The following is a 12952-nucleotide window of genomic DNA, read 5'->3' as shown; positions in this document are numbered from 1 at the left end:
GGAAGAAGAAAAGGAAGTCACAACACGCGTAGTCTACCTTTGCATTCGCTGTCAGGTGAGTTACGTGGAAGTGAATGCAGAGGATACGTGAAATGTTGGGTCTTGAAGGAGTCGGGGTCGCGCAAGTTTTATTAGATTTACCATTTTTATAGTTCGCAGTGGCAGAGTCAGCTCCTCGAAAACTCCGAGGAAGAACAACAACACACGTTTTAGTTAATAAACCATAATGCGGGCTCAAGATTTTACACCCTTTGTTTTCTCCTGCTCTTCCCAGGCTTAAAATAAATTTTAAAAATGGAAAGAAATAATTTTTATGGTGTTTACTAAAGAGTGACAGTACACATTTACTTTACTGTTAATCTTTTTTCGTACGTAGCACGCTCGGTTAAGTCATGCTTGGCTTCATAGTTTCAATGAGGCGACGCCAGGGGGCGGCACCCACGCGCCCGCGCTGCTGACGTCATTGGTGCGCGCTCTGGTGCACGTTCGCGCAGGTCGACTTCGTTGACCTGTCAACGTCGTCGTCGGCACTTCGGCGGCGGCTGCGAGGCTGTACCGAGTGTTCTCGGAAGGCGAACCTTCTGCGATGTCCGACCAACCTGCGCGACTCAACATAGACAGCTTGCTGGAGAGGCTGCTTGAAGGTGAGTCCGGCAGTCGTGCTGTGGTAGTCCTGGTGAGGAGCGCCGCTGTAGTTTGGATGGAAGTCGCAGTGACCGATGAATAGGTCGACAGCCGGTCACACGCTGACCGACGGCACCTCCACGGATGCGAAGCAGCTGAGGGTTGAGCTCAATCCGGTGTGCGGCGTGGCCACTCCGCCACTCTCTCCTTTCCTACGCTCCCTCTCTCTCGCCTCGCAACGCCCAAGCAGGCAGTCTCTGCCAGCGAGTTTCTTGATTGAAAAAAAAAAAAAAAACCGACTGGCTCGTGCTGCACAACCGTTCAGTGGCCACCCTTGTCTTCCAAGGTAGTTTCAGTGGGAGATTTCTCCTGTGTGTTGTTGAACAATAAAAATTAGCAGCATGCGCGTTAACTGAAAGCGGAATGCGGTTCTCTGCGTCCAATCCGAGTCTTCTGTCTCTCATTGACCATTAGCGGCGATTGACATGTTCCAGTAGGAAACACCGGTATATCCCAGCGTACTTTGCACCACCTCGGGTTTCTCTTCTGCGCAACGCCGTGATGAACGCCAGAATCAACGCCGCCGCCAGTGTAAGCGTTAGCGCCCACTGCTTCGCATCTACACATAATTCTCTTTTGCGGGATATGGTGCTCTTTTTGTTTTTTGTCAAGGGATGCAGCCGACTCTGATCGCAGACGTCTTCTCTCTCCTTTTCTTTGTTAACAGTGATTTAGGGGAACGTGAAAGAAGAAAAAGAATAGATCTGTACGATGAAAAACTGAGCTGGCTTAATCAATTAAGACTATACGCACTGTTGGGATGATGGGTAGAGTGGCCGGCTTCGTTCCGGTCTACGCGGAGATACGCCGGTCATGATTTACCGCATGTATGCTCGCCAATGCTTGAATTTGGTTGTGTACTACTCTATTGTGAACCAGCGTACAAGATAAACCCTTTGAATCTTTTAGAGCGGGAGGCTCTTCGCAGTTGCTTATAGGTGTGCCAAAATTTGGAACTAACAGTGTTTTGTATCAAGAAGCTCGGATGACCACTCATACTTGCAGATTCCGTATTTTAACAGTTAAAACTTTAAGTTTTTTAAATCTACTTTAGAAAGGCAGTAGTTCGTACTTTTTGCCGATCCCGTGTTTTTGCCAAATCCTAAATGTGTCAGTGTGGCTCCACACCATGGACAGATGTGTCTATATACGCCGTGATGTAGATCTGGTGGATTTCCATTCTCTTCATCCGCTGTGACAGTCTCTGTATGGCTGCAGCTTAGTTCTTCAATGGGGGATTAGTCTCTCAGGTATGGATAGCCTATATTGTGAATGGCTTTTAGTGCTGCTGTGTTAAGCTTTAAACCTTGACGTATATTGTACCTTTAACCAATAAACGAGCTGCGCTATACGGTTTACGTATACACATGTCGGTTGAGTTGGCGTACTCGACGTTTCTTGACCTGAAATCGATAGTTCGACGGAAACCCGTGTAGTCGGGAACATGCATAAAGACAATTGAAACAACGCGCCGACCACAGTAGAAGCAAATGAAAGCAAGACGTTTTGGCCCCCCATAATTGTTTTGTGAACAAGGCTCCCGTATGAGGGCCCTAAACATCTTGCTTTTATTTGCTTCTATCGTGGTCAGCGTGTTGTTTTAATTGTCTTCGTTTCTTGACCTTGCCGATTCACACCGTAAAATACAGAGATAAAGAAAACATTTGTTACGCGGGCCACATGATTTGCACTGGCACAAACCGTTGTATCGATGTCTGCGTAACCATCTGCGAAGGGCCGGTTTGCCGTTTGCAGCCGTGAAGGGAGGTTCAATGCCTCTTCCCGCTCTCTCGTGCAGTGGTACTTGAACTGGTATAGCGCATTACGGGGAAGAAGAAACGGCCGAGCAGGCCTACACAAGAGGACAGCCGTTTCTTCTTCCCCGTAATGGGCTATACCAGTTCAAGTACGACGAACCAACTCGCCCAATCTTCAACACTCGTGGACCTCGTGCAGTGCGCGGCTGTCGGCCGGGAAAGAATGTCCAGCTGTCCGAGAACGAGATCCGCGGCCTGTGCCTGAAGGGGCGCGAGGTGTTGATGTCGCAGCCCATCCTGCTGGAGCTCGGGGCCCCCCTGAAGATCTGCGGCGACACCCACGGCCAGTACTACGACCTGCTCAGGCTGTTCGAGCACGGGGGTTTCCCTCCCGAGAGCAACTACCTCTTCCTGGGAGACTACGTGGACCGGGGACGACAGTCGCTGGAGACCATCTGCCTGCTCCTCTGCTTCAAGATCAAGCACCGGGAGAACTTCTTCATCCTGCGCGGTAACCACGAGTGCGCCTCCATCAACCGCATCTACGGCTTCTACGATGAGTGTAGGTTTCTGCCTTTTTTTTTATTTTTAAAGTTTGTCCTTAGGCATATAGTAGATCTTTATTCGAAAATTTTATTGGTAGTCAGTGTCACACTTGCCGACTGCCAGCTGTTTTTTTTTTTCTCAGTAGCGCCAAGGCTTGAGGGAAGGGGGTAGGGCCACATTCCAAAACGTTGCCACATCATCAGTAGTCTGTCTCATTACACGGTGCGAGGTTGATGACTCTTGGCTAACATCACACCAGGGCACAATGATGTGCCGTTTCATCCAATCGTCGTAGCGCTGGGCGGGGGGAGAGGGGATGCACTCTGGTGTGATCTGTCGAACATGGCGTTAGTTCATGTCGGCATTGATTATGTCGTGCTACAGAAACCATTGGGTGGGCAGAAAGCCAGGGCAGTGTGGAGCAAGAGTTGTCCATACTCGAGCAGCAGCTATTGCATTAAATGGCTGCCCCTGCCATGGACCTCCGTCTCCCATGTTTAGGGGAGAAACTGATCAGGCTAAGAGTAAAAATACATGAAGCTTAAGGTATGCAGTAATATTGAGCTACCTCCGTTAGGCCTGTGTAACCAGTTTTTATACTGCATGTATATTTTGTTTGGAAGCAGCAGTTAAACATTCCTAACAAGCTCAATACAAGCTTCATTCAGTACTCATTAAAAGCTCCTGCCAGGGCACTTCACTAAGTGAGAAAACTCATAATTTACTCGCGTTCAATGGTCTCAGTCAGTTATAACGGCATCATTTTTTTCAATTCACTCATACTTGACCGCAACTCTGTTATTTCGAACAATATCTGGAGCGTTTATATTTCTACGGACGAGCCCCGCCACGGTGGTCTAGTGGCTAAGGCACTCGGCTTCTGACCCACAGGTTGCGGGATCAAATCTTGGCTGAGGCGGCTGCCTTTCCGATAAAGGTGGACATGTTGTAGGCGTACTCAGATTTGGGTGCACGTTAAAGAACCCCAGGAGTCCGAAATTTCCGGAGCGCTCCACTATGGCGTCTCTCATAAGCATGTGGTGGTTTTGGAACGTTAAACCCCACACATCAACCAATCAATTTCTACGGACCAATTTCGATTTCTACAGAATCATTGTACATTACATCTAATACACCCTGAAAACTATTCATATGGCGTGTGCCCTGCGTGCGGGGAGAGGTCCACTTCATAGCATACACGCTCTGGTGGTGCGTTTGTCAACTCCCGATTCAGTCATGGCAACGTGGGAGGTGGTCCTGTACTTGTGGATTCACAGGAAGCGGGCGCTGTAGGGAGGAGGGTGCGGGCTGTACGTTTCATGCAATGTTCTTCAGTTCTTCCTGTGCTCTTTCTTCTTCGCCGCTGTGGATAGTGGCTACGGCACTCTAGTGCTGACTCGGAGGTCGCGGGATTGAATCCCGGTTGAGGCGGCTGCCTTTTCTATAAAGATGTAAACTTGACGTCCGTGTACTTAGATTTAAGTGCACGCTAAAGAACCTCAGGTGCTCGAAATTTCTGGAGCCTTCTAATACGGCGTCTCTCATAATCGTATCGTAGGTTTTTGGGGCGTTAAGCCCTAGATATTATCCTCATTCCTGTGCTCTTTCTGTCCTTCATATTTGTGTATGTGTGTAGTTCACTTGTGTCACTGCATTGCTTCCTTCATTACAACATTTCCAAATGGTTACTTGTAAGTGTGTGAGAAAAAAAAAACTACAGCAGTACATGGATTGTTATTGGCTGACGTGCTCAAACAATCTTTTATTGCTGTTCATTGTGTTCTTGCTTGAAGGCTCATTGGCGTTGTTGCAACCGGCTTTTTTTTATCCGGTTTCAGGCAAGAGGAGGTACAGCATCAAGTTGTGGAAGACCTTCACAGACCTCTTCAACTGTTTACCAGTGGCTGCCATTGTAGACGAGAAGATTTTCTGCATGCATGGAGGTATGTGCCCGACCTTTTGGCACACACGAAACCTGTCATATTCAACCGTGCTTCGAAAAAGAAATAATCGACGCGTATTTGAAATTTCTAATGTTCACACGCCACTCCCGTAAAAGCATATCCACCATCCCGTGGAAGCCCTATCGTTGATCAACTGCTCTCTGCAGGTACCGAAGAGGGAAGACTTTTTTTTTCGTCACACTGTGACGTCGGCGACATGAGCATTGTTAACCTTTATGCGGCGAGATGTTAGAGCTGTTTGCACTAACCTACAGGCATAGGAGGAACCATTATTTAACCATATGGTGTAGTAGCGCAATTTTCACGGGGACGAAGAGGACAAGAACGGGGACGAAGAGGACAAGTCCCCGTGAAAATTGCGCTACTACACCATATGGTTAAATGATGTCTCACCAACTAGCCCAGCTCTCAACCCTAAGGAACCATTATGACAGGGGTTTCAACTCACCTCAACTTGTGGGCCTCAGTCGCCGAATTTAGTCTCTTAAGGGTTGCTACAGTGAAGAAGATTGAAGCGGGAAGGGGTGCGTAAGAGTAGAACAGAAGGTCTACTAACGCTGTCATTCCAAAGAAGGTATTTCTCAACTTTCATATATGGGTCATTTCTGAAGAGTATTTGGCGTCAGCAATCGAGAAACATCGATTCTAATCACCATAATGACTCCACCGTGGACACCAGTTCAGAAATATATATTGTTCTGTGATCACTTTTCAACATACGGTGACTGCACGGAGTACTTCAATAATAAAACATGCTTCGCAGTTAGTCCCGTCTCTGTGGCCCTTCTCGAGCAAAGTGTTAATAATAGCATGAAGCTACCATACGAAAATGTCAAGCATTTTATTTTTTGTGAAGCCACAGGCCGCTCGTGACACGTCGGTGGGCCGTGTGTTTGAGCCTCCTCGAGGGTGCGACACTGTATTGTAAGTCAAGAATGCAGCCATTCTGCGGACGAATACGTGCTGTTGATGTATTTGCAGGTCTAAGCCCCGATCTGCAGTCGATGGAGCAGGTGGGGCGCATAATGCGGCCGACGGACGTTCCCGACCAGGGTCTGCTGTGTGACCTGCTCTGGGCCGATCCCGACAAGGACACCGTGGGTTGGAGGGAGAACGACCGCGGGGTATCCTTCACTTTCGGACCCGATGTGGTCGCGAGGTTTCTGCACAAGCACGACCTCGATCTCATCTGCAGGGCACACCAGGCGAGTTCTTGTTGTTTATACCTTTTCACGGTGAAATATGGCTGTCTGAACGAAAGCCAAATTTTACGTTCACCCAAATGACAGTTTACTTAGTGTCTATCGCCTTCATTCCCAAACATCTACTTCATACAGGTATATGAAGAACACTGTGACACTGCTTTTTAAAAACTTAATTGCACTTAAATGTGACATTGGGCAAGTTAGTTATGGTTCATTTTTAAAGGCAACGCAAGAGACAGCAACCGGAGACAGAAGTGTTTTTTTTTTTTTTGCTGTCTTCTGCACTGCCTAGGAAAAAAATTGACGTAACACTTGTGAATTTTGTTTTGCAAGAGCGATAAGAAAAACCTATTATGAGCAGTGCTTTCGTGACACTATCGCAATACCTAGCAATTTATAAAAAATGGCAGCATATCCACAGAGTGATTGATGGAGAGTGGGGCGAAGCATTCGTCCGTCCATGCGTCCGTCTGTGTGACCGTCCATGCGTCTGTTCGTGTGCCCGTCCCTGCGTTCGTTCATGCATCCGCCCCTGCGTCCGTTCATGCGTCCATCCATGCATCTGCCTGTGTGTCCGTTCGTCCGTCTATTCAACACTCCAAGTCCCACCATCTCGCATCTTTTTATCATATATTCCCCATATAGAAGCACCGCCATTCAGTGGACATTCCAAGGACTAAACGAGATGTGGCACACGCACACTTTCTTACGGCTTGCGCTTCGGGTCTACTTCCCACCTTCAACCAGCTTGAATTCATGGTATATACTAGTTCACTGTAATCATGGGACTGCGGCCCAATGCTCGCTAAACCTGTCTAAAACCAAGGAGGTTACGCCCAGCGAGTATAATGTAGCAACCCTTTATTGTCCGATAGTGCTCAATGTACATGCCAATGACTGCTAATGGGGATCGCAGCGTGCGCGTTGACTAAAAGCCGAATGCTCCTGTTTTTTATTCCCCATTAGCAGCCATTGGCATGTACATTGAGCACTATTTTTTATTGTTAAACAACGCACAGAAGAAATCTTTCACCGGCACCACTTAGGAAGTCAAATGTTATACGTATTTCGGGTATGTGCCACTGGTGGTTACGTACTACGAGGGACGCCCAAGCCACGCCATAAGGAGCTTCGCCCCTAAAAATCATTCTAGGAGTAAAGTGGACTCGCCTTTTGCCCTGCACTCAGGTGGTGGAAGATGGCTACGAGTTCTTCGCCAGGCGAAAACTGGTGACCATTTTCTCGGCGCCCAACTACTGTGGCGAGTTCGACAACGCCGGTGCTTTCATGAGTGTCGACGAGAAGCTGACGTGCTCGTTCCAGGTGAGACTGAGCATCCTCTCATATCCTCCCAAACTACACTCAAACTTTATTATAACAGTCATTTTGCCACAAGAATAACTTATTTATATCTGAAAGTTTGTTGTAAGCGTTTACCTGTAACATTGTATCTTTGAAAGAGCTATTCTTCTTTTACTTAGTGATACCCGATAAGTCGTTATATTCATGTTCGTTATATCGGGAGTGTAAGTGAGTCTGTGGTGTGCTTCATGTCACCATAAACCAAAGGTAGATGTGGTGGATCCTTCCATTGCTGAACTTATTGTACCTGCGAACATTGCATGCGTAGTTGTCCATTGGCGTCAATCATGGCAGGGGGGGGGGTCAGGTGGGTCCGGACACTCCTTGATTATAGGCTGGGAGGAACACCCCTTGCAAGTGTTCCCCCCTTTGAGATTCAGCTTCAGAACATTATATATTTGAATTACTTTGAAAATAAGTATAGCACATTGAATTTTTTAAAGGCTGGGTATCCTTTAGCGTGTACATCTAATCAACCTCCCTCGGCTGTGAGTCTACGAAAATTGCAAAAACCACTTGACCAGTTTAAGTAAAACGCGATGTAACAACACAGTGAGTCTAGCTTCGACGCCACGCTCGTTTTTTAAAATTTTATTTGAAACCACAATTTAATTTTCATATAAATATATAGTCGACCCCTATTAAAAAATAAAATGGCCCTCGTGTACGCCGATGTACTGTGTCAGATCCTTTCTTAAACATTGTACACATTGGAGCACTATGCGACCAAGGACGTCCAGCTCGCAGTTGTTGGATACCACAACCAAAAACGTCATGCTTTGAGTCGCACCTGGGTGCGCTGGCACTACGTCAAGCTCGCCGTTGGCAGGAGTGCTCAAAATTGCGCTATTCGTATCGATAGAAATTTCACAAGTGTAAGCAGTCAACGGGAAAATCTGGTGACGCATTGGTGGTAAACTTGGTTTAATAAAATTGGGCCTGAGCCAATATTCAAGCACTTCGGTTATACGAACGAATTTCCGCATTCGCTTCAATTTGAATTTTATTTATTTGGGATTTGAAGTATTCAAAATGAACAAATTAATTTGTCCACATATGGTGTCTGTAGAGATGGTTTCACTGCAGTCGTTAAACGCCATATTGCGAATACACTTATAAAAAAAAAAGCACACTGCTGCGAAGTTCCACTTTAATATTGAAGAAAAATATTACCCTCGCATTGATTCATCGTTAGTTGGCTTGTTATATTGGCTTATTTGGTTTAAGTACAGCAATTTCTTAACCGTAACTTGTTTTACAAGTAATCTACATTCTATTAAAAGTCAAATTCTGCTACTATATAAAGCTGCTTCCATTTTCCTTTGAAGCTAAAAGTTGCTGCAAGTGCACACTCGCGGATGCATTGTTTCACTTTTTTTTTTAATTTGCCCGTGGCAGCTCTCACAGCTACTTGTGCTGCATGTCTTGTAGATTCTGAAGCCTTCCGACAAGAAAAATTTTCCTCATGGAGGCATTCCAGGGGCAGGGGCCAAGCCAGCATCACCAAAGCGGGGACAGGTGAGCGAGCCTTTGGTTGCATCACCTGCTCAATGTAGTTCTGCATGACTAGAATGGCCAGCTGCACCGAAATTTCATACCCCGTAAGAAAAAAAATGGGGCGCCCTAAAGATTCGCCTTTAGGAGTTGAATGCGATAGCGATGTTCTGTCCTATAGTGCATACCTCAAACACTTAGCGCATGAAACCTTTTCGGACTTGCTATACGCCCACTACGTGGTCATAAGGGAATAGGTGCAGTAGCGTGTGTGCCTTTTGTAGTGGGTAACTGGCTTTAAACCACGAAGTCATTATGATAATCACATGTTCTGACACGCCCGCTGCCAATGGTAGCTTGTACGACGCATTGTTACTTCAACATTTCGTGTTGAATTGTGAAACACGTATACAGGACGCGTGTGTATGTAAAGCATGAAAGCTACCTTCACTGCATTTCCAAGTAAAGGAAGTTCTTTTCACTGTATTCACAAGCAGACGTGTGACCATGTGGTCGAACATCCACTTGCCATGTAAACGACCCGAGTTTGATACCCACTCGGACCCAAACGGCCCTGCTTCGGTTCCCACTCTGAACCAATGACGCCGACGCCGACGCCGAAATTTTTGTGAGATGAGCCCTTTAACGCCATCTTGCTACAAACTACATAATGATGAAAAGAACGTCCATACTGTGGCAGTGCCACTAAAATGCCCGAATAAGCGAATTTTCCACACCCGAATAACTGTTGGCGGCTGTGTTCTCACCGCTCGGCAGATGTTACGAATGATTGATCATGTTGGAAACTGCTTTCCTTAAATCTAGATAGATGTCTTTTGAGGCCAAGTCACGTGCTTGGCGGGCCTCACGCTGTAATTGTGCTATGTTTGGCAACTCACTCAAAACGCTAGTGCAACCACGCTATACTTCTGCAGGGGCACAGTGAGAAAGGGGTTCAACCAAACTTTGTGTATGTTTGTGCGTGTATGCTTGTATATGTACACACGGAAGATGTTGAAATTTCGAGGGTAGTTTGAATCCCTCCCAGGCTATGTTGTGTGTCCATGAGATAGCACTCACTAGGCGGGACTGATGGCCATGTGAAGGCATCGGTAGGCAGGCAGTCAGCCCGCACCGGCACCAAAAACTGTCTGTAATATTTACTCGGCAATAATGGCGTATACGTTTGTCTGTTAGTAAAGCAAATCAACTGGTAAACTGATGTGTCCCCTAGTGCTGCATAATTAAGGACGCCTGCTCAGTCAGCACAAGCTTTGTATGGTTTTCAGGTTGAAACGTTATATGCAAACGGTCAAGCTTGCTCTATCTTTTTTTTTTTCTAACTGCGCAATCGGAGAGCTCATTTACAGGCTTTCTTTTCTATGATGCAGTGAACGAGCGCTCAGGATGGGAGGCGAAGAAAAGTAAGCTCGGCATCTTTGAGGGCGAGGAAGATGCTGCACCAGTTTTTTTTTTTTTTTTTTTGGCAACGAAGAGACAACCAAGCGACACTTTGGCTGGAAGGTGACAAAAGGAGAGACAGACCATCACCATGGCGACAACGAACACAACTCAATGAGCAGCATAGGTCCTAAAGTTTTGTGAGGGTACGAGGTCACCATACGGGATGAGTGACGATCCTCCTTGCTTGCGGGACACCCGGCTCGCAGAAAATGCCGACCCACACCTTCCTTACGCGTGCAGCTCTTGTGACGAATGAACTGATCTCGAGGACAAAGGGACTGATATTGTAGTGTTTCTTTTTTTTTATACATTCCAGACCCCTCGGTCTCTTTCACGTGTTATGTGAATTGAGTGATGACAATCGCTCTGGACAGGTTGACTACTTGGCATAGTTGCGCGCGTTTAGAAGACCCCCCCCCCCCCCCCCGTGACGTGTTGCTTTGGTTGATTTTTTTTTGTTTGTGTGTGTTCCTACGGACACAACTCTGTTCTCTCTTTCTCCCCCGAATGCCTCCTTGCCAGGAAGCATTTTTGTTTCCTACGCGAGTCTCCCTTCCCCCCTGCCACCTGTTTTTTTCTACAGTACTGCCATCTCCCTAGCGTGCGCTTCTCTTCAGCCCCTGGCCGGGTTGTAAGAATTGTACCACCAAAGAGGGTGAGCAAAGATTTTTGAAGCACCATCTCTGACCAGCACCACTTCGATAATAGCTCCCCACCATCTCCCCTTGGCCCTTCACTTCCTGCTTCTAACGTCAGCTACTTTTGTTTGCTCTTTCTCATTCCCCGTTGCTTTTTGTTTTCAATGAGTGTTCTCTTTTTTTTTCTACTGTTACTTACGCCTCTCACTGTTTTTCTTCACAATAAAGGGCGGTTTTCTTCACCGGGCAGCTTACTTTAGAAGGACATTTTGCCAAGAGCTTGTGATGGCAGCCCAGAGAGATGGAACAGTGCAGCGCTTCCTTCATTTCTTGTCGCAGAGGTCACAGCTGTGCAAGTGACCATAAAGTGCGCAGGGTGAAACTGTACCTAAGCTTTTTTCGGATAGCCGGAAACTGTCTCAAGCCGAATGCACTATGGAGAGCCTGCCCGCTGGTCACACAGGCAGAGTTGTAGCAGCTCGTGGGATGAAGTCATATAAACGTGATTTTCTCCCGTGTTTTACAACGATCATGAAGGACCGTCAGCGGAACCATGCAGAGAAAAACATGAAACCACAGTGCTGATCTTTCTTCTTATGTGTGGTTGCGCGGCTGGTCCGTCATGAAGTACAACCAGGTAGCCCACGTTTCAGCAATGTTAATAGAAGGATGTTGAGCAGGAAGGAAGAGAGAGAAATGAACATAAGGTATACAGAGGCGTGCGTGGGGCTCCCCCTCCGGCAGGGGTGGCATTGGTCAAACACACGAAGGGGGAGTGGGGGCATTTTTTTGCTAGCCCTCTATGCCCTCGCTACAGCGCGCACAGACTGCCGCTAGCAGCTGCGTTAGCCCGTCTTGACAACAGATCCTTGTCAGAACAGTGAGTGCTCAAATGCCGACACGATCTGTCTTCGCACAGAAATTCAGTCAAGGCCTAATTGAACTGCTTGCGTGGTAGTGGCCTTTTGATAAGGCCATAGCACCACCGCATTTTTTATTCTTTTTCGGGTGTCTACCTTTTCCTTCGCTCTCATTCTCATCTTTCTTCCCCATTCTCTCTCTCCTTAGTGCTGGCTAGCAAACCGTACGCTACAACTCTGGTTAACCTCGCTGCCTATCTCTCAATTCATTCTCTCTCTCTCACACACACACACTTTTCGTTGGTGTCCCCAGTGAAAAAAAATCTTGGCTCCACCCCTGCTTTCCGGAGAATAAGGGGGCGAAGCTTCGTCGCAGCCACCCTTCTACCAAGTCAATGCATAGGGAACTCGGCCGTTCCTCTTTTTTAGGTGATTAGTGAGGTGGTGATGGCTGCAATTAGCAGTCCACGCCTGGTCGACCAACTCCGGTCAGTTGAGCAAGCCCACGACGCGGCCGCCATGCGCGGTTCCTCTGGTGGTCCCACGTATGGACTAAGATGCGCCTCCTTGCATAACCCTAATAGAGTTTGTGGGGGTGCTGACGCCCCCTGTAAAGTTCGCGCTGCGTGGCGCACATGTCTCGCCCAAAAGCCGCATTTCCATTCACAACCACCGGGCGGTAGGTGTCCTTGAGTTCGCGTTGAGCACCACTGTCATCATCATGGGTGTTACAGTGGTAGCCCCGGTGGTGACCCCTGGCGGAAAGCAAGCCTTGGTGGCGGGCGAGAGTCGAGCGAGTCTCTTCGGCGCGTGGCGGTTGCAGCGAACGGTTGTCTCTAGCGTGGGTCCTCGGCGCGTCGCACCGCGGGGCCCGCGCGTCGGGGGCCCTCGTGGTAAGTCAAGCGTTGGCGACGCCGCCTTGGGTGTTGTATTAATTGTGTTTATCATGTTAGTGTGTGTTCGTCGTATTATTGTGTT

At 47.6% G+C, this 12952-nt stretch overlaps 1 protein-coding gene across 2 annotated transcripts; it reads left to right on the top strand.

Annotated features, from left to right (window-relative positions):
• The first annotated feature begins 469 nt into the window (after positions 1-469).
• Positions 470-11356, top strand: LOC119181768 (serine/threonine-protein phosphatase alpha-2 isoform). 2 transcript variants are annotated; one of them, XM_075875356.1, is made up of 7 exons: positions 470-644; positions 2641-3003; positions 4826-4930; positions 5933-6156; positions 7345-7479; positions 8950-9036; positions 10404-11356. In XM_075875356.1, exons 1-7 carry the CDS (start codon positions 587-589, stop codon positions 10404-10406), a joined length of 975 nt encoding a protein of 324 aa, XP_075731471.1. In that variant the 5' UTR covers positions 470-586; the 3' UTR covers positions 10407-11356. The 2 variants fall into 2 exon arrangements, with proteins under 2 accessions (XP_075731471.1, XP_075731470.1); XM_075875355.1 differs by lacking the exon at positions 7345-7479.
• Positions 11357-12952: the final 1596 nt, after the last annotated feature.

This window comes from Rhipicephalus microplus, chromosome 10 (genome assembly GCF_043290135.1).
Source record: "Rhipicephalus microplus isolate Deutch F79 chromosome 10, USDA_Rmic, whole genome shotgun sequence".
NCBI classification, from domain to species: domain Eukaryota; kingdom Metazoa; phylum Arthropoda; class Arachnida; order Ixodida; family Ixodidae; genus Rhipicephalus; species Rhipicephalus microplus.
Note: the sequence above shows the minus strand (reverse complement) of the source record. Positions and strands in the feature narration are given on the sequence as shown.